This window comes from Myotis lucifugus, unplaced genomic scaffold, assembly GCF_000147115.1.
Source record: "Myotis lucifugus unplaced genomic scaffold, Myoluc2.0 scaffold_206, whole genome shotgun sequence".
Lineage (NCBI taxonomy): Eukaryota > Metazoa > Chordata > Mammalia > Chiroptera > Vespertilionidae > Myotis > Myotis lucifugus.
In genome coordinates, this window is record NW_005871254.1 from 1262795 (window position 1) to 1285252 (window position 22458).

At 43.2% G+C, this 22458-nt stretch overlaps 1 protein-coding gene across 4 annotated transcripts in view; it reads left to right on the forward strand.

Annotated features, from left to right (window-relative positions):
• PARG (poly(ADP-ribose) glycohydrolase) overlaps positions 1 to 22458 on the forward strand; it is a 184458-nt gene that overhangs the window by 41863 nt on the left and 120137 nt on the right. For 2 of the 4 annotated variants that reach the window (XM_023761300.1, XM_023761301.1), the window contains exon 8: positions 19146 to 19232. The exons of the other annotated variants lie outside the window; for them this stretch is intronic. In XM_023761300.1, coding sequence (XP_023617068.1) covers positions 19146 to 19232 — 87 coding nt within the window. The remainder of the gene's footprint in view (positions 1 to 19145; positions 19233 to 22458) is intronic. 4 annotated transcript variants of the gene reach the window in all.

Below are 22458 nucleotides of genomic sequence, written 5' to 3' on the forward strand. Positions count from 1 at the left end.
CCCCCATAATTCGGATGTTGGTACGCTTGAAGTTGTCCCAGAGGCTCCTTACACTATCTTCATATTTTTTGGATTCTTTTTTCTTTTTAGGATGAGTGTTTTTTGCTTCCTCGTATTTCAAATCTTTGACTTGATTCTTGGGATCCTCTAGTCTGCTGTTGGATCTCTGTATATTATTCTTTATTTCAGTCAGTGTATGCTTAATTTCTGACTGGTCCTTTTCTGTTTTTGTTTTTTTTTTTGGCATTCTCATTAAGATCCTTGAAGGTCTCACTAAGTTCCCCAGAGGTTTCTAGGAGATTCTTAAGTAACATTATAACCGTGGTTTTGAACTCTATATCCAGTATTTTGCTTTATTCCATTTCTTTCATTTGTGACCTGTTTCTTTGTCTCCGCATTTTGACTGCTTCCCTGTGTTGATAGAGTGGCTTTGTGTGGTAGGTGTCCTATTGGGCCCAGTGGCTCAGCCTCCCCAATCACCTGAGGTGGATACTCTTGGTGCACCCGTTTGTGGGCTGGGTGCACAGTCTTGTTGTAGTTAAGCCTTGATTGCTTTTGGTAGCCCTGAGAGGAAATGATCCCCAGGCCAATTGACTGCGAGGACCCACTGTGTCTATAGTGGAAGAACTGCTGTGCTGGAGACACCCTTATGGGGCAGGACTTGCTTTATTGGGGCTTTGGTGCTCACTGAGTCTGCCTCTTGAGTGTGTCACTTATGGATGTGAGGAGTTGTAATCTGATATCTGACCACTGGGTATACTGGCTCCTGGATCTCCAAGGAGGTGCAAAATCAGCCACTGTGTGAGTCCACCCAGTAGGAGCTACAGTGAGATCTGCAGATTTCTCCTCTTTGTTTGGGGTTTGAAGTTTTCGAGCTCTCTGACCCAGCTGCAGTTTGTTAGGTTAGGCTGTGAAAGGACAGGCGATTCATTTGCGCCGCTGCGCACAGCTTGGGTGGGGTTGTAAATTGGGTGGGGCGAGGTCTCAGAGAATCACTAGGGCGGAGCAAACATCGATGGCTGTCCGTCAGCCGTCTCCACGTCCCCGCGTCCCCGAGTCCCGCGCCCCCACAGTAACAATGATCCCTGTGAGCAGCTCTGCGAGAAAGCCACCCTCGCTTTTTGACCCGATGCCAGACAGTCCAGTTTCTTCCCGTAGGAGTCTGGGTCCCCAGAGTATCGCCGGAAATGAGTTCAGAGCAGTCGGGAGCTTGTATCTCCCTTCCGATTGAAAAAACTGCGTACCCAGTTGCAGCCCATTTCGTGCGCCTCCGTACCTCTGCTCTTGGCCCCTCCACACCTCCTACCCAGTCTCAATGCGCTTTTTTCTTTCTCCTAGTTGTAGAACTTCCACTCAGCCAGCTTTTCCATGGTTCTGGATGATAGCCGTTTTGTCTTTTAGTTGTAGTTTTAATGTGGTTGTGGGAGGCAGCACGTACAGGTATATACTTTATGTCGCCATTTTGGTTCTCTCCTTATTAGATTTCTTGTTAATTTATTTTGACTTTTAGATTCAATTGTTGATAGATATGTATTTATTACCATTTTATTGTTCATATTTTTTACCTCTCCTCCTCCTGTTCTCCTCCTTCTCTCTCCTCCTCATCCTTCTTCTTTCTTCTTCCTTCTTCCTTCTTCCTTCTTCCTTCTTTCTTCTTTCTTCTTTCTTTTTTCTTCTTTTTCTTAAGAATATCCTTCAACATTTCATGTAATGCTGGTTTGGTGGTGATGAACTCCTTTAGCTTTTTCTTATTTGTGAAGCTCTTTATCTGACCCTCAAATCTAAATGAGAGCTTTGCTGATAGAGTATTTTTGGTTGTAGGTTCTTGCTATTCATCACTTTGAATATTTCTTGCCACTCCCTTCTGGTCTGCATAGTTTCTGTTGAGAAATCAGCTGACAGTCGTATGGGTACTCCCTTGTAGGTAACTAACTGTTTTTCTCTTGCTGCTTTTAAGATTCTCTCATTGTCTTTTGCCCTTGGCATTTTAATTATGATGTGTCTTGGTGTGGGCCTCTTTGGGTTCCTCTTCTTTGTATTGCTCTTTTTGATGGAGTCACTTCTTGAGTTTTCTCTTTTTGTTTTGATTTTACCCCCAAGTCTCTCTCTTCTTAAATCTGCATTATGTCTAGATTTCTACTGTATCACTAATTCTTTCTTCCATCTGGTCAACTCTGTTTCCTATGCTCACTAGTTCATTCTTTATCTCTTTTATTGAGATCTTTACCTATTTGGTTCTTTTTTAAAGTTTCACTCTCTTTAGTAAAGTATTCGTTTTTTTGTTGATTTTATTTTTGAGTTTTCTTGTATCTTGTTTAGATTTTTCAGAATTGCACTCTTCAGTTCTCTGTTAATTAAATCATGTTTTTTTGCCCTGACCAGCTTGCTCAGTTAGTTGGACTGTCATCTGTACACCAAAAGGTTGAGGGATCGATATCCGGTCAGGGCACATACCTAGGTTTTGGTTAGATCCCAGTGAGGGAGTATATAGGAGGCAACTGATCAATGTTTCTGTCATCAATGTTTCTCTCTCTCTCTCTCTCTCTCTCTCTCAAATCAATAAAAACATATCATTGGTTGAGGATTAAAAAAATAATTAAATAGCCCTGGATGGTAAGCTAAGTGGTTAGAGCATTGGTCTACACCTGAGGGGTCACAGGTTTAATTCCCAGTCAAGGGCACATACCTGGGTTGTAGGTTCAAACCCTGGCTTCCAGTCAGGTGTGTGCGGGAGGCAACCAATCAATGTGTCTTTCACATCGATATTTCTCTTTCTCTCCTTTCCACTCTCTCTAAAAATCATTGGAAAAAATATCCTTGGGTGAGAATTAACAATAACAATAATAATAAATAAGTAACACATATTTCTATGTCTTTAAGCTTACTTTCTGGAGATTTTTTTTTTTGAGCTGCCTCATTACCTTGGTTACTCATTGTATTTGATGAATTCTTTCTCTGCCTACACATCTATGGGAATGATATCTGTGCTTTTTTTTTGAAGAATGGCATTCTTTAGTAGGTTGCTAAAAAGAAGTGTTTCTTTTGTTTTCCGGTAGGTGGCAATGAAGCACAAGTTTTTGTTTCTTTTGAACTGTTCTGGCTTCTCAGATCTCTCCTGAGCTGTGGAAAATATGGTGCCCTGTATTCTCTGGGCAGGTGGGCATCTCCTCTGTGACCAGTTCTACTCGGTCTCAGGGCACCACCCTTGCAGGAGAATGTGGGAGCAGGTGGTGATGGGGTTCCTAGCCCATGAAATTACAGCACTCTTCCCTGCAACCAGATGCTGCCAGTGGTATCCCAGGTGCCCCCACTGGGCTTAGCCCAGATGGGTGGTGGCTGGGTGAGGTGGGTGAAGCCAGCTGGTGCATTTCTGGCATTGTTTTCTTCCCAGTAATGGTGACTATCAGACCTCAGCTGCCTCACTTCTGTATTTCCACCCCTGCCACCGGATTAGCTGCGGCATGCTGCCCCTGTGCTCAGGGAAAAGTGCTTCTGCCTCTCCAGTTCTCAGGACTGCATTGCAGATAATATGCCCTGTTGCCGGGCACTCACTGCTACCGCTTCTTCTGGGGCCCGCTTCTGGTTTTGGGAGGGTGAGGGGAGGTGAACTCTGGAAGGGTAAGGGAAGGTGGCCAGGACACCCTCACCCACATTTTGTTTTGTTTTTTTACCTTGCATTTGGCAATGACCACCACCAGACAACCAGGGCTGAATCTCTGCCCTACGTCTTTACCTCGGTCACTGGGCTTATCTGCAGAATGTACCAAACACTCAGTCAGGAAGGCTCATGCTCACTGTATCTCTCTGCTCCTTGGGGCTGCAGGGAGTGCAGAAGGTAACTCCATAAAGAGATCCACAGTAAATTTAGGGCTGGGCTGTGTCAGACTTTGCATTCTAATGGGTTCCTGGATGTTGCTGCTGCTCCTGCTGCTGTTTCTGGTCCGGGGACCACACTTTGCAAACTTCTGGTGGAGAAAGAGCATATAGAAATGGGAATCTTAGGTTCTTATTTATTTAGGTAAATCTTATTGTTGAGAGTATTTCAGATATCCCACTTTTCCCCTCCTATTGCCCTCCTGGACCCAGTTCCCACCCTACCCCAGGCCTACACCACCCTATTGTCTGTGTCCATAGGTAATGCCTATGTGCATATAAGATCTTTGGTTAATCTCTTCCCCCTCCCCTATGACATTCATCAGTCTTTTCCATGTTTCCATCGCTCCCCTTGCCCCCTCCACATTCTCCCGCAGGGGTAGTGCCTTGAGACAGAGGAGAACTGGTCACAGAGGAGATGCCCACCTGCCCAGAGAATACAGGGCACCATATTTTCCACAGCTCAGGAGAGATCTGAGAAGCCAAAACAGTTGAAAAGAAACAAAAACTTGTGCTTCATCGCCACCTACTGGAAAACTAAAGAAACACTTCTCTTTAGCAGCTGATTCTATTTTATTCATCAATTAATTTTGTTCATTAGATTCCTTGTTTGTTTATTTTGACTTTTAGATTCAATTGTTGATAGATATGTATTTATTACCATTTTATTGCTCACATTTTTCATCCTCTTCCCCTCCCTTCCTTCCTTCTTTCCTTCTTTCCTTCCTTCCTTCCTTCCTTCCTCTTCCTCTTCCTCTTCCTCTTCCTCTTCCTCTTAAAGAATACCTTTCAATATTTCATATAATACTGGTTTGGTGGTGATGAATTTCTTTAGCTTCTTCTTGTTTGTGAAGTTCTTTATCTGGCCTTCAATTCTAAATGAGAGCTTTGCTAGGTAGAGTATTCTTGGTTATAGGTCCTTACTATTCATCAATTTGAATATTTCTTGCCACTCCCTTCTGGCCTGCTAAGTTTCTGTTGAGAAATCAGCTGACAGTCATATGAGCACTCCCTTGTAGGTAACTAACTGCTTTTCTCTTGCTGCTTTTAACATTCTTTTTTTTTTTTTTGTCTTTAATCATTGGCATTTTAATTATGATGTGTCTTGGTATGGGCCTCTTTGGGCTCCTCTTGTTTGGGACTCTCTGCCCTTCCTGGACTTGTAAGTCTGTTTCTTTCACCAAGTAGGGGAAGTTTTTTGTCATTATTTCTTCAAATAGGTTTTCAATATCTTGCTCTATCATCTCCTTCTGGCACCCCCATGATGTGAATTTTGGTACACTTTAAGTTATCCCAGAGGCTTCTTACACTACCTTCATATTTTTGGATTCTTTTATCTTTTTGCTCTTCTGATTTGGTGTTTTTTGCTTCCTCATATTTCAGACCATCGATTTGTTTCTTGGAATCCTCTACTCTGCTGTTGAATCCCTGTAAATTATTTTTTATTTCAGTTAGTATATGCTTAATTTCTGACTGGTCCTTATTCATGTCTTTGAAAGTCTCACTAAGTCTCTTGAAGCTCTCATTAAGATCCTTGAGCAACCTTATAACCATTGTTTTCAACTCTGTATCCGGTAGTTTGCTTGGTTCCATTTCTTTCATTTGTTACATTTCTCTGCATTTTGGCTGCTTCCCTGTGTTTGTTTCTATGTATCAGGTAGAGCTGCTATGTCTCTTGGAATTGGTAGAGTGGTCTTGTGTAGTAGTGTCCTGTAGGGCCTAGTGGCTCAGCCTCTCCAATTACTTGAGCTGGGCACTCTTAGGTGTGCCCCTTTGTGGGCTGTGTGAACAGTATTGTTGTAGTTGAGACTTGATTGCTGTTGGCATCACTGGGAGGAATTGACCTCCAGTCCAATTGGCTGTGAGGACCAGCTGCAACTACAGTGGAAGAGCTGCTGTATAGGAGACACTCGTATGTTGCAGGACTTCCTTCAGGGAGAATTACGTACTCACTGAGTCTGCCCCTTGAGTGTGTCGCTCGTGGATGTGTAGAGTTGTAATCTGATAGGGTTTGAAGCTTTCCACCAGGTTCACTGGCTCTGGGGCCTCCCAGGAGGTGCAAAGTCAGTCACTGCCTGGGACCATCCGGCAGGAGCTACAGAGAGATCTGCAGATGGCTGCTACTTGTGTTGGGCTTAGAAGTGCCCAGCAGAGGCCAAGCTTGGAATCAAGGCAGGCTGCTCCAAGTGGCGGGTCTTGGGCCTCTTATTGATAGGTAAGGGGCACATTGACACCAGCTGCTGCTTGTTTGAGAGATTTTAGGAAAGTCTGAAGCCTAAGCCAGGACAGGTCATTCATATGGAAAGCAGCTGCAAATAGCTTGGGTGGGACTGCAAATTGGATGGGTTGGGGTCTCAGACAATCACCAGATTAGAGCAAACAATGTGAACCACACTGATGGAAACTCAGATATGGCTGCCAGTCAGCTCTGTGATAGGGAAGTTCTCAGCATAGAAACAGTGACTCATGTGAGACCCCTGTCTGGCCGAAAGCCACCCCAAGTTCTTGCTCCGATACTAAACAATCCAGTTCCTCCCTGTATGTCCCTGGATCCACCCAAACCGCTGCCCCAGTGTTGGAACTCAGAGGGATCGAGTCCATGTTAGTTCGTATGCTGGCCCTTTAATACAAATTGCCTGGGTCTTCTGCGGCCTCTGTGTCACAGTCCCCACTGGTTTTTACAGCCCAAAGTTATGAGGACTTCTCTTCCCAGCTTTGGAACCTTGGGCTGGGGTCTGATCTGGGGCTGGGATTCCTTACTCCTCATGGGAGGCCTCTGTAGCCAAAATATCCTCCTGATTAAAAAAACTCCATACATGGTTGTCAGACCAGCCTGTTCCATGCCTCCGCCCTCCTACCTGTCTCAGTGTTCTTTCTTCTTTACTTCTCTAGTTGTAGGACTTCCATTCAGCCAGCTTTCAGGCCTTTCTGAATGTTGGTTGGTCCTGTATTGTAGTTGTAATTTTGATGTGGTTGTGGGAGGTGGCGTGTACCAGTGTTTACCTACACTGCCATCTTGGTTCTCCTCATACCTTTTTATTGCTTAGTAATATTCCATTTGGTAAATATACTCATGTTGTTTCCTTTTATCAGTTAATGGACATTTGGATTGTTTCCATGTTTTCAGTTCTCTTGGGTATATGTACTTAGGAATTACTGAGTTATGCAGTAATTTTGTTTAACATTTTAATAACCTGCCAAACTGTTTTCCGAAGTGGATGCATCATTTTACAATCCTATCAGCAGTGCACAATGGTTCCAGTTTCTCACCCCATCATTTTTTTAATGTGTCCTTTTTATTTTAGCCATCCTAGTTGGTGTGAAATAATATCTCATTGTGATTTGAATTGCATTTCAAATGCCAAATGATGAGCACTTTTCATGTGCTTATTGGCCGTTTGTGTATCTTCTTACAAGAAATATCCATTCAAATACCTTGTCCTTTTAACAAATTTATGTCTTTTATTATTGATTTATATGTTCTGGATGCTATGTTTATGGTTTCTTATATATATGATTTTCAGATATTTTCTCCCATTTTGTGGGTTATCTTTTCATTTTCTTGGTGGTGGCCTTTGAAGCACAAAAGTTTTTAATGTTGATGAAGCCTAATTTATCTAGTTTTTTCTTTTGTTTCTGTTTTTGGTGTTATACCTAAGAATCTAATCCAAGATTGCAAAGATTTACTTCTATGTTTTCTTCTAAGAATTTTATGGTTTTAGCTCTTACACTTAGGTGTATGGCCCATTTTGAGTTAATTTTTCTTTTTAAATACATTTTTTTACTGTTGATAATATTACAGATAACTTCCATTCTCCCTTTTATCCCTTTGCTCCCAGCCCCTAACCAACCCCTCTCCCCCAGTTCTTCACTACCCTATTGCTCATGCCCATGGGCTATGCATATCTGTATATACTAGTATAAAAGCCTAAGCGACTGTTATGACAGAACGACCAGTCGCTATGACGTGCACTGACCATTGGGGAAGATGCTCAACACAGGAGCTGCCCCCAGCCTGCAGGCCAACCTCCCGGTCCCTCCCCCTGGCCGGCAGGCCCTGATTGCCTGATCAGGTTTGGGCCCCCGAGGCTGGGACAGGGAACTGAGAGTGGGTGGCAGCAGACACAGCCCCTTTCCTGGGGGCGCCAAGCGCAACCCCTCTGACTCCAAAGCCAGTTGCTCCCTCCCCCCATCCGGCAGGCCCCGATTAGCCCGCTGCCCACCTGCCCGCCGTGGTGGCGGTTGGCCCCTACCCCCAGCCAGCAGGGGGTCAGGACAGGGAACCGGGAGTGGGTGGTGGCGGATGCGGGCGGTGAGGGAAGGAGGAGGTGGGGAGGCAGGTAACCTTATCAGCCCTGATCACTGGTCAGGCCTAGGGACCCCACCCGTGGACGAATTTCGCGCACCGGGCCTCTAGTCTATATTATCACTTGGAGTGCGGGTGAATTTCCCGCCAAAATATAAGATGGCTCTGTCTTTTGGTTTTGTTCCATCCACCAAAAGGGTGGATTACAAACAAATATTTGGTAATATGCAGTTACAATCGGCCCGAGTTTACACGTTTCCCGCACTCCACCGCAAATCTATATGAACCGAGTTAAAGACGGCTCCCGCGGAGTACGCGCAATTCACGCGAGCCGACTTAACTCGTTTCCCGCACTCCAAGTGTTATAAAAGCCCAGTGACCAAACGACGGCACGACCAGAATGACCAGTTGACCTGCCGCTCGCTATGATGCGCACTGACCACCAAGGGGCAGATGCTTAATGCAGGAGCTGCCCCCTGGTGGTCAGTGCACTCCCACAACGGGAGTGTCATTTGGCTGACCGAGATGAGCAGTGCTCCCACATTGGATTGATCCCTGCAGGTCATGCCCCCCACCAGTGCACGAATCCCTGCACCAGGCACAGGGGGAGCACCGCTCAACCAGAGCTGGGCTCATGGCTGGTGATCCATGGCAGCACTACCAAGCAGCGGTAGCAGGTGCAACAGCCTGGATGAGCATGAGCCATGAGGCACCTGGCCCCTGTTTGGGATCCTCCCTCGCTGCCTGCCACTTGGTGCACTGCTACGTCCCCCAAGTGGTCCTGGATTGCAAGAGGGCGCAGGCTGGGCTGACACTCAATGCAGGAGGAGAGGGAGGGAGGCACAAGCGAGGCCTGGAGGTGCACACTATGGCCCAGGGATCCCAGGAACCGCAAACCCAGAGCTTGCTTTCCAATAAAAAAAAACTTTGGGAAAAAAAGTGGCTGGACACTGCCACCATGGGAAGAGCGGCTCCAGGAGGAAAGAGCCTCCCCAGGCCCTGCCCGGCCCGGCTGGTGCGCCACGAAGGACCACACACCAACCATGACGGGGCCCCCCCACCCCGCTGCCCCTTGGTCCCGTGGCTCACGGTGACTCACCGGTGACGTGCAGGAAGTGCAACCCCTCCGACTCCAAAGCCAGTCCTGCAGACAGCTGCTCCCTGTCCCGCTCCCTGGCAGATGCAGCACTGCTGGGCCGTGCCACATCAGCTCCAGCTTCTGGCTTCCGACTTCCTGCCCGCCCTTTTATATACTATGTGCACTTGGGGGTGTGGCTTCGGCCTCCCCAGCTAATAGCGCCGCAGCACAGCTAGAGAATGGCAGGACACAGCCACCAGGACTGGCTGGGCATTGATTTGGCTGCATGACTGATGTCCATGTTCAGTTACACTGTTTACATTTGTAGGGAAGCAGGGCAACCCACTCCTGCCATCCGCATCGCCTTCTAGGCCAAGAAAGCCCCACTGATCTCTCTGTTTCTCCTCCCGTCTGGAATCAAAGCCTCTTGGGGATGAATGATCCCAGCGATGGTCCCAACACATGCTCAGTGTCACTGTCACAGACATTCCCAGTCATTACAGCCCGTTCCTCAGCCCGCAGTGCCCTGCTCTACCCACTGCCACTCCTTACCTGTCACCCCGAGGACCACCTTATGTTACCCTATTTGAAATGTGAGCAAGATCTCAAATGCTCCCCTGCCCTTTTTTTTTAATAGCTCCCTTGCCCTACCTTTCTCCCTCTAAAAACCTCGCATTTTAAAAATATATATTTGATTGATTTCAGAGAGGGAAATAAATATAGAAACATCAATGATGATAGAGAATCATTGATCGGCTGCCTCCTGCATGTTCCAAATTGGCGATCAAAACCTCCCACAGCCCTTCCCTCTGGCTGGCAGGCCCCAATTGGTGGCGAGGGAAGGAGCAGGGGGGAGGCGGGGAACCTGATCGCCAGACAGGCCTAGGGACCCTACCCGTGCACACATTTTGTGCACCAGGCCTCTAGCCTATATATAAAGAGCCAGGGTCTGTAATGTTCAAAATGACCGAACGGACGACTGAACACTGGAAGTCAGTCCTGCAGTCAGTGCTGGGTCAACGTGGCGACCCAGCACTGACTAGTGCTGGGTCAACGTGGCGACCCAGCACTGACTGCCGAGGGGGCTGTGGATCAGGCCTGGAGACAGAAGCAAGGTCTGATTCGCAGCCTCTGTGCAGCTGATGATCAGCCCTTGCCTCTCTCTCTCTCTGGCCTTAGCAGCAGCCGCGCCTCTCTTTCTCTCTGGGCCTCGCCAGCAGCCCGTGGAGGCTGCTGATCAGCCCCGCCTCTCTGATCAGGCCCGGAGATAGGCCCGGAGTCGCTGACTGGCATAGAAACTGACCATTCAGAACCAAATCTGGGTGAACTGTGAGGAGCCAATGGCTGCCTAGGAGGCGAAGCTTTTGACGCTGACTGGCATAGAAGCCAACCAATTAGAACCTAATCTGGATGAACTGCGAAGGCAGAACCTAAGGTGGGGGCTGAGAAGGGGTTTTAAGGGCAACAGCTGTTTGGTGTAAGGTGTAAGAAAGCGGTTCAATTTTTTAATGACCAGTTTGGCAGTATAGTGGATATGGCTGGCTATCTGTCCAGATATAGGGATTATGTATTTCTGTCTGCCAAGAGCATCTCTTCCTGCTGAAAAAGGCCCCCCCCCCCCCACATTTAAGCAATCCTATCCTATATAATCTATCTATACTAATAAAAGGGTAATATGCTAATTATGCTAATTAGACCGGGTCAACTGGCCATCTTCCAGACATCCAACTTCCTTCTTGACAAAGCCATGGTGGTGGGGGCCGAGGCAGAGGCAGTTAGGGGTGATTAGGCCAGCAGGGGAGGGCAGTTGGGGGTGAGATCAGGCTGGCAGGGGGTTAGGGGAAATCAGGCCGGCAGGGGAGGGCAGTTGGGGGTGAGATCAGGCCGGCAGAGGCAGTTAGGGGTGATTAGGCCAGCAGGGGAGGGCAGTTGGGGGTGAGATCAGGCTGGCAGGGGGTTAGGGGAAATCAGGCCGGCAGGAGAGGTCATTTGGGGGTGAGATCAGGCCGGCAGGCAGAGGGGTTAGGAACAATCAGGCAGGCAGGCAGAGGCAGTTAGGGGAGATCAGGCAGGCAGGCAGGTGAGCGGTTAGGAGCCAGTGGTCCCATATTGTGAGTCGGACATCGCCCAAGGGGGTCCCTGATTGGAGAGGGTGCAGGGAATTTCGTGCACCGGGCCACTAGTAAGTATATAAGTTCTTTGGTTTATCTATTCTTCTCCCAACCCCACATTGAGGTAAATTAGAGATCCAGTTTTATTGTTTTTCATGTGAATAGTCATTTTGTGTTCATTTTCATGTATGGTGTGAGGCAGAGGTTCGATTTCATTATTTTGCATGTGGATCTCTGATTGTCCCAACACCATTTATTGAAAAGACTATTCTATCCCTATTGATTGCCTTGGCACCTTTTTAAATTGACCATAAACATAAGGGTTTATATCTGGCCTCTCAGTTTTAGGTCCAGTGATCTGTGTGTCTATGTTTATGTCACTACTGTTAATGGGGAATAAAATTTCTCCCATTTGACCCTTAAATGCTAGAGGAGTGGGATGGCTCTTGGGCTACCACTGAAATGAGCACTTTAAGAAGCCCCCATGGGAGAATGAGCTGTGGTAAAAGGCTTTATTTGCATGGAGTCATATTTCTCGGGTTGCTAAGTCCCATGCCCCTTAAACCATTCCTGAAAAAGGTGCAGCCCTCGAGCCAAAAGCAAGGCCAGTGTCCAGAGCTTCCGTTGCATGTTGCAACCAGGTCTAGTTCAGCATTCAGGTTAATTAAAGTCCATCAGTCCATTGTTTGGGTTACACTTCAGTATGAGTCACTGGGAGTATGCAGTGGAGCATGCCCGCTGCAAGAGGAGCACAGGCAAGCAGGAGAGGCAAGAATTAAGAGAGCGTGTTCCTTTGTCCAGGAGTTTAAATATTCAGGTTTCACACCCTTGCAGTGGCCTGCCTATTTTGGCCACTAATTTATTCCCAGGTGTGACTGGCAGACAGGTAGGCACCTTCCTAGGTCACTCAAACCCTTACTGGGCATGAGTCTATACTGCCTTTGTCCAGTACCTTCCCCATCAATCTGTGCTGATTGGCCATTTGTATATCTTCTTACGAAAATACTTGGAGAGTGTTAAATTAGCAAAGCTGTATAAATGGCATGCCTATATTATCTAGTCTTCCCTTTCTCCTTTTTGTTAAATAATAACCAGATTATTACAATGGTATCACTATAGCTTTATAGTAAGTTTCTTAAAATATATTTTTATTGATTTCAGAGAGGAAAGGAGAGGGAGAGAGAGACAGAAACATCAATGATGAGAGAGAATCATTGATCAGCTACCTCCTGCATCCCCCCTCCTGGGGATCAAGCCCGCAACCCGGGCATGTGCCCTGACCAGGAATCAAACCGCGACCTCCTGGTTCATAGGTCGATGCTCAACCACTGAGCCACGCTGGCCAGGTACTTTATAGTAAGTTTTAAATTGGGAAGTGTGAGTCATCTAACTTTGTTCTTTTTCTAGTTTATAGTGGTAACTTGGGATCTTTGGCATTTCCATATGAATTTTAGGGTCAGTTCATTTCTGCAAAAAGTTCATTGTGAAGAGCAATTTTAACTATCATATACATAGAATCAAAATTATGGTAACTCCGCATCTTGAGGTAGGACCGGTGATTTCAAGGCACCTAATTGAACTTTTGACCCATGTGATGTTTACAGGCAGGCCTAAAGTAAGTAATAGAAGCTATGCCTGTATCAGAATATCCTAGACTCTAGGTATCTCTCTTAAAAGAGATGTAATTTTTGATGCAATGAAAAGTTGACCAAACTGATATAATCTTCCACTTAAATTATAAAATATAGGTGTTCTATTTGCATTTTGTAATTTTCTGGGATTAAATTTGACAGTCATTAATTTTGGTATGAAGTAATGTTAAATTTGATATCATGTAATGGCAGTACAACATGCCATTGGTTAAAATACTTCTGTTACCTTGCTCTGAGATACCCCCCACTTTTTTAATCAGACTATTCAGACAGGTCCTTGTTTCCCCCTTGTCTGGTGACCTTGCACAGAAGCATTCCTGAAGGGTAATACATGGCAAGTTTGGTATGTTTCGTGTAGGTCATAAATATGAGGTGACTGCTATGGTGCTGATGATAGTTTTATAGTTTTCAGAGAGTGGAGTCATTGCATTTTTGACCTTCTAATTTCTATTTATTTTGTAAACATATGGACAGTTGGAGGAGTCCCCACAATGTAATTTACTCATTTGTTATTAACTTCATTTATGTTTTGCTCAGATATGTATTTCATAGTTACACCCAGATGTAAAAGTATTTTTAAATATTTTATGATATTTTATAAAATCTATATTACATAGTTTTATTTTTATCTTAATGGTTGCACAATATTCCATCAAATTGTTATATCATTTGCTCAGCCATTCCAGTGTTAGAGATTTAAGGAAATCTATTTGTGAAAGAATACCTAGAAATTCAAGGATTTTCTTCCCTGTAACTTTTTAATTCTATCATTGTCAGTGTCCGTAACAGAAGACCTTGAGTGTGTAATACAGTTGTTTGTTTTTCCTTCCATCAAATCACCAAAGGTATTATATAGAGCTTACTGTCTCATGGCCCACAGGAATAACATTGCCCAGGCAGCTGTGGTTAGTGAGAAGTAAGTATTAGACATATATGTTGGAAGGAGAGGAAGGAAATATCTTTAGTGCAAGGGAAACAATTTATTTGGCTAGATTTTAAGTTATAAATGAATCATATTTGTTTTGCATTATCTATGTCCACATTTTGGAGTCAGAGTACTTCTTCAAAAGGGGTTCTTAAATGTTGTTTATTAACAGTATTTGGAAAGTCACATTGAGCTCTGAGTGGCTTGCTTTGCTAAAGAAAAAAAAGGAAGTTAAATTAGACATCAATTTAAATATTTTACAGTTAAGTTTATTTTTGGAGCTGTTAATATTTATCTCCTTAAAACCTTGCTTTGGCTAATTCTGTGAGTAATAGGTTTTGTAACTCGAACTACCTAAAATAAGAAGCATTAATATAAACATTTAGTGTGATTCCATGTTACAGTTATTACCTATACACTAGTATCTAGTAAGAAGTCAGAGATCAGAATCCTGATAATCCTGCTATGTGAACATTCTTATTTGGGATGGAACTGAGGAGTACTGCCTAAGCTTTTATTATGTTGTCAGCGAAGATCACAAAGATCAGTGTGTTATTTTGTAATTTATAGTTAATATTTAGGTGCTACTGAGTCGAAATGGCCATTATTTAGTGTTTTTTCCCATCTTGAGTGCTGACATTGGTTTTTACTGCCAGCTGTTGGAAGTGCTAGGAACAAATAATCTGTGTTTTATGGCTCTCCTGTGTGGTGTTCCACAAAATTAAATTCAAACACTTCAATAATTTGAATTCTAAATAGATCGATACACTTATTGCTGGCATTTTCCACAGGAAAATTTAACAAAATGTTCTATATATTAGAAAATGTTTTCTATTAATGTATTTTATGGGTATTTTAAATACTTCCACCTTACAACATCTATGGCACTATTTTTATTTTTGGTGAATGAACTTCTGGAATTTACAGAGCACATTGAAGCCACAGTGATTAAAGATGGGTGTGGGAGTATGTTTAAGAGAGATGACCTCTGTTTCTCTGATCTTGGCTTTTATTGCTGGACTTGGAAGGTAGCTTAAAAATAGATGTTTGCTTTATAATTATTCATTAGGTCATACATGTAGATTTTATGTACTTTTTGAATATATAGTTCACAATAAATGTAAGTATTAATTTGTTCAATATAGAGATCCTTAAATGCTAAAATTTATTTGTATGGCAAGATTTTACAGCAAAATGTTAGTTGGTCAAAGGAAACAACGTTTTTAATGACTATAATTTTCTTTCCATGTTTAGTTTTATGTCTGGAATAGAAAAGATAGGAATTAATAGGCCTCTTATTTCCTAATTTCTGTTGATTTATCTATAAGGCTGCCATAAATAACAAAGGGAGGGTGTTTCTTTGTTGTTGTTTGTTTCGTTTTTAAATTACATCTGTGTGCCCAGTTGGTGTGACTCAATGGTTGAGCATCAACCTATGAACCAAGAGGTCACGGTTCAATTCCTGGTCAGGGCATATGCTGGGTTGTGGGCTTGATCCCCAGTGTGGGCCATGTAGGAGGCAGCCGATTAATGATTCTCTGTCATCATTGATGTTTCTCTCGCTCTCTCCCTCTCTGAAATCAATTTTAAAATATTTTTTAAAAATTACATTTTGTGGCTGACACAAGTGCAGAGTGAGATTTGGGAGTACAGGAATGAGAGGGCATTTAAAAATAAAACATGGAAACATTTATAGTTTAAAGTAGAAAGTTTTGCTGCCATTGTGAGGCTATTAATATATTCTTTGGAAGCCACAAAGTTTTTTTTGTACATAGAGCATGACATCTATACCTCAAGTTATATGTAAACAATATTTTTTTTACTTAAATTTTTTTTATTTAAATCATTTAAAATTTTCAATTATAGTTGCCATGCAATATTATATTAGTTTCAGGTATACACCCCAGTGATTAGACATTATATAACTTACTAAGTGGTCACCCCAATAAATCCTGCACCAATCTAACACCAAGCATAGTTATTACAATATTATTGACTATATTCCCTATGCTGTACTTGAGATCCCCATGGCTATTCTTAACAACCAATTTGTAGTTCTTAATCCCTTCACCTTTTCCACCCATTCCTCCCAACCCCCTCCCATCTGGCAACCATCAAAATGTTCTTTCCATCTATGAGTCTATTTCTGTTCTGCTGCTTTGTTTTTAAAGATTCATTTTTTGACAGATACGTATTTATTGCCTTTTTTGTTCATATTTTTTATCATCTTCTTAAAGAAGATCCTTTAACATTTCATATAATACTGGCTTGGTAGTGATGAACTCCTTTGGCTTTTTCATGTTTGGGAAACTTCATGTCCTTCTATTCTAAATGATAGCTTTGCAGGGTAGAGTAATCTTAGGTGTAAGTCCATGCTTTTTATCACTTTGAATATTTGTTGCCACTCCTTTCTGGCCTGCAAAGTTCTTGTTGAGAAATCAGCTGACAGTCTTATGGGAGCTCCCTTGTAGGTAACTAAGTGCTTTTCTCTTGCTGCTTTTAAGATTCTCTATTTGACTTTAACCTTCCACATTTTAATTATAATGTGTTATGGTGTGGGCCTCTTTGGGTTCATCTTGCTTGGGACTCTCCTCACTTCTTAGTCTTGTATGTCTGTTTCTTTCACCAAGTTAGGGAATTTTTCTGTCATTACTTTTTCAAATAGGTTTTTAATTTCTTGCTCTCTCTTCTCCTTCTGGCATCCCCATGATGTAAATGTTGGTACGCTTGACGTAGTACCAGAAGCTCCTTATAGTATCCTCATTTTTTTGGATTCTTTTTTCTTTTTGCTCTTCTGATTGGGTGTTTTTTGCTTCCTTATATTCCAAATCATTGATTTGATTATTGGCCTTACCTACCCTTCTGTTGGTTCCCTGTAAATTATTCTTTATTTCAGTTAGTGCATCCTTTATTTCTGACTGGTTCTTTTTTGTGATGTTGAGGTTCTCACTAAGTTCCTTGAGCATCCTTATAACAGTGTTTTGAATTCTGCATCTGACAGATTGCTATCTCTGCTTTGGTTCTTTTTCTAGTTTTGTTCTGTTCTTTCATTTTGGATGTGTTTCTTCATCTCCTCATTTTGGCAGACTCCCTGTGTTTGTTTCTGTGTATTAGGTAGAGCTGGTACGTCTCCCGAGCTTGGTAGAGTGACCTGTTTTGGTAGGTGCCCTGTAGAGTCCAGTGGCTCAGCCTCCCTGATTACCCAAGCTGGGCACTCCAGTTGTGCAACCACTCCTCCTATGGGCTGTGTAGATCCTCCTGTTGTAGTTGAGCCTTTATTGCTCTTAGCACATCAATGGGAGGGATTTAACACCCAGGCCAATCTGCTGCAAGGACTGGCTGCCACCACTGACCACTGTGGATGATCCTCTGTGCAGGGGTCCTCCCCACAGAGCAGGGCTTACTTCATTAGGGTTGTGGTACCCACTGAGTCTGCCCCCTTGATTGTGTCGCTGTGGAGGTGGTTGGGTGATGTTATGATGTGGTTTGACGCTGTCTACTAGGTGCACTGGCTCTGGGGCCTCCTGGGAGATACAGGCCTGCACTTAGAAATCAGGTCGCTGCACCACTACAGCCGTTGAAGATAAATTTCACATGCCCAAGGTTGGTCTGGGGCCGGCTCTCACCACCAAAGATGAGGTGGGACTGGAACCCCGACCTGCTACACATTAGCTGCAGCTGCACTCGCCCAGCTTCACAGCAACAATATTCTTTATTGCAACTTATAAATTGTGCAGTATTTTACTAAAGTACTTAGTATATGTTGTCCTATGACTTAACAAGAAAGGTTGTGTAAAGTTTTTTCCCCCCCTATAAACGAGGGTGTATAAATCTATCTGTAATGAACTTACATTCTTGCTTATGTACTCGTAAATTTTAAAAGGTAAATGCAGGTCATACTGAGTTTTGAAGGATTCAAACTAAGTACAGCAAATTATACTTATGTCATCTTTTCCTTCAGAGTTCATGTGAAGTTTTGAATTTTAAAAACAGTTACATCAGAATTTATTGTCTCCAAAATTGAGGTGTGTAATGTATACGTGTTTTTAACTAAAATAACAGTTTTTAAACTCATGAGAAATTAAAAAAAAATTATCATTATTGACAGAACATCAGTCAAAACTCAGAAAAAAAACAAATATAAGCTTGTATTAGATTCCCGAAAAAATAATTTCACACATATAAAGTAATGGCTAGAATAAATTTTCAAGTTTTTTTTAAAGGAAGAGCTGCTGGTTCTTTTAAAAAAATATATATTTATTGATTTCAGAGAGGAAGGAAGAGGGAGAGAGATAGAAACATCAGTGATGAAAGAGAATCATTGATCGGCTGCCTCCTGCACCCCCCCACTGGGAAATCGAGACTGCAACCCGGGCATGTGCCCTTGACCGGAATTGAACCTGGGACCCTTCAGTCTGCAGGCTGATGCTGTATCCACTGAGCAAAATTTAGTATGTATCCAGCTATAGCAAAATTTTCAAGTTTTGACTCATATCTTTATTATGTGATAAAAGTTAAAACATAATATGTTGAAATTACTAGGCAAAAATTCTAGCATAAATCATGTCATTAAATAGTGTAAAACACTCTAATTGTATGTTTATGCACACTTGATCATCAGTGTTTTCATACATAAGTGGTGTCTATGGACTTTCTGGCCTTTGGAGAGAAGCATACTATTATGGGCAGCTTATCCAATAACTGTATCAAATATAGTTTTTTGTGTATTAAAAATTTTAAAACAAAATTATTAGAGGATTATTTCTGTTTTCTCTCTCTCTCTCTCAAATCTCCCTTCCCCCCACCAGAATCTCTATAAACATTTCATGAAACATTAGTGTTTTTTAGAAGAGTTTGGCAAAAGCTGATGTAAGGTAAGAAGTTGTTGTAACCATTGTTTGAAATCAGAACATATTTCTTTAACTAATAACCAGTAAAGATTGTAATCTTCCATAATAGCCTTTTGTTTTCTTGGGTAATACTAAATGTATATAAACACATTACTTCTTAGCTTCCAGTTCCAAATTGAATTTCTTCATAGCTAATCTGTTTGCTGGATCTTTCTTCAAAGCTTAAAAGATTTAAAGTATCCTTGTTAAATTTGTCATAAGGAGCTTGTAGCAAATTCCTAATAAAATGAAAGCAGCCTAGCAGCCTTGAATGTTTCATAAGGCTACAGCTAATGTCTTTATCTCTCTAGATTTTGAACCTCTGGTTTGGAGGTCAGTGGAAATTTAAACGTTTGGGACTCTTTCCATTGGTGACTCACAGTCTCTGGAATCATAAGGTCTGCATTGCTTTACAGCTTGACTTAACTTAATTCATGAGAACTATAGGAGCCAAAAGAGAATGCATCAGGGTCACTAAAATGTTAAATAATAGATTCATATGAGATATGTGGATCCCCCACTCACCCGGTTTGGTTAATGTATGTTTTCAAATTGGAGCTTGTGTTGAGGGTCTCATGTTCATGATTTATTGTAAATAGTGCACATCCCATAGGACTAATTGCTGCAATTGGAAGTAGGCACCTGCTTGATAAACTTGCTAAGTTATTATGGATGACCAATGTTAGTTGACTTCTTTATGCATTAGGTCATTGATGAAAGTAGAGTTGTTATTTTTTGTTTGTGAAACACTGTTTGAGTTGTATTTATGTATTGGAGGATAAGGAGGATAGAAATTACAAATACCCCAAAGTGGAAATCCACTCAGTATAATTCCTCCTATATTTTAATAATGAAATTAAGGTGATACATTAATGTTCTTTAACTCCAACCTTATTCATTTGGTTCAGATAGTTATGAAGTCATTACTTTAAAATACTGCTGTGGCATTGATTATCCAGAAGTCTGTTCTGTTAGAGGGGTGATAGTAATTTCATGTTTAATCTTTCCCATGATTTATATCTCTGTCAACTGAGGTGGTCTTTTATTTTTTTTCCCAATTTGACATGATACCTTGATTTATAATTCCTGCTACATTAATTTACATTTATTCTTCTTATGCTCCTACTCATTAAAAATAAATTCTGTATTTCTTTTGGGAAAGCTCTAATGCTTTCATCTATTTGTAAGATCTCATTTAACAGTACAAGATAGAAATAATAAGAGGAAATAAAAACAATATAAATCTGTCTTTCAAATTTATATACTGTTTTAGTATGTAGCCTATATAAACAATACAGTAAACGTGCTCATAAAGACTGAACGTTCTTTATCGTCCTCTTGATGCAGAGAGTACACCATCAGTGTCATGATAGCTGAATCTGCTGAGGACTGAGCCAAAAGTCTTCTCCATATTTTATTGTTGGTACTAGTCATGAAATTTCCTAGCCATGGTAATGATTAATTAACTGCACAAGGCAGTCAGACTCTAAGCTGTGTGAGCAATTATTCTTTACATAACTTCTTTGTTAAAGAAGTTATTTTTTTAAATATATATTTTATTGATTTTTTACAGAGAGGAAGGGAGAGGGATAGAGAGTTAGAAACATTGATGAGAGAGAAACATCGATCAGCTGCCTCCTGCACACCCCCTACTGGGGATGTGCCTGCAACCAAGGTACATGCCCTTGACTGGAATTGAACCTGGGACCCTTGAGTCCACAGGCCGATGCTCTATCCACTGAGCTAAACCGGTTATGGCTGAGGAAGTTATTTGTGTGTGTGTGTGTTTAAATATATAAATATATTTTTATTGATTTCAGAGAAGAAGGGAGAGGGAGAGAGAGATAGAAACATCAATAATGAGAGAGAATCATTGATTGGCTGCCTCCTGCATCCCACCCTTACCCCCACTGGGAATGGAGCCCACAACTCAGGCATGTGCCCTGATGGGGAATCAAACCGTGACTTCCTGGTTCATAGGTCAACGCTCAGCCACTGAGCCATGCTGGCTGGGCTGAAGAAGTTTTTAATAAGCTGAGTGGCATAGTACCTTGTTGTCTCAGATGCTCTTTGACACATGAAAAGTGCTATAAAAAGACATTTGCTGCAACGAGAACCATTTCCAGCATAGTGAAATATGGAATATTTTTAAATGCACTCCCAAGTGATGCTGTTGGTCTAATCTGTCTCAGCCCTGGGAAGCCCAGCTCAAAGATACACAAAATGTGTTAATCCCTTCAGACTGCGTGATAAATAAACAACAGAAATTTATTTCTTATAGTTCTGGAGGATGGCAAACTCCAAGATCAAGGCCTTGGCAGATTCAGTCTCTGGTCTCTTTTAGAAGGGCACTAATCTCAATCATGAGGACTCCATGCTCATGACCTAATCACCTCCCAAAGGACCCACTTCCTAATAGCCTCCCATTAGGGATTAGGTTTCAACATATGAATGTTGAGGGGGACACAATTATTCAGGCTGCAGTACAAGGGCGCTTTCATTGGGAGTGGAATGTTAAAAGTACTTACTGTCATAGTTCACTGGATTGAGCAGCCTTAAACGGGTTCTTTCCCCAGAGTTGACTTCTGACTCCCTTTACAAACTTTTCCTTCTTCCTGGCCTGCTGCTTAAGTTGCAGGCCATTTTGGCTTCAATTCACTTGCAAACTCTTATTCATTAAGGGCTTAGCTCTATTTGCTTCCAGACTTCTCCTACCCTGTAGGTATTTAAGTGTGCTGAAACATCCTATTTGATTATTTGTGGTAGAGACTGTGGTGATGCTTGTTACTGGAGGTTTACTATGTACTAAATACAGTGTGTTTTATCATTTAACTAGAGGCCCGGTGCACAAAAATTTGTGCACTCGGGGGGGGGGGTGTCCTCCAGCCCGGCCTGTGTCCTCTCACAGTCTGGGACCCCTCGGGAGATAACGACCTGCTGGCTTAAGCCTGCTCCCGGGTGGCAGAAGGCAGGCCCAATCCCTAGGTGCAGCCCCTGGTCAGGCTCAGAACAGGGCCGATTGGGGAGTTGGGGCGCCGCCCTGTCATGCACAGAGCAGGGCGGATCGGGAGGTTGTGATGCCACCCTCAGTCACGCTCAGGATAGACTGATTGGGGGGTTGGGGCACTGCCCCCTGTTACACTCAAGGCAGGGTCAATGGGGAGGTTGCGGTGCCACCCCCTGTCACGCACAGAGCAGGGCCGATCAGGGGGTTGAAGCGCTGCCCCCTGTCACTCACAGAGCAGGGTCCATCAGGGGGGTTGGGGTGCTGCCCCCTGTCACTCACAGAGCAGGGCCCATCAGGGGGTTGAGGAGCTCCCCGCTGTCACTCACAGAGTAGGGCCGATAGGGGAGCTGGGACACCGCCCCCTGTCACACACAGAGCAGGGCGGATCAAGGGGTTGGGGCGCTGTACCCTGTCACACTCAGGGCAGGAGCCAATGGGGAGGATTGTGAGCTCTACCCTGTCACACACAGAGCAAGACCCGTGGAGGGGAGATTGGGAGCGCCGCCCTCTATCACCCACAGAGCAGAGCCGATCAGGAGAGGTTGGGGTGCCGCCACTGTCACACTCAGGCAGGGACAATGGGAGAGGTTATGGCTCTACCTGTCACACACAGAGCA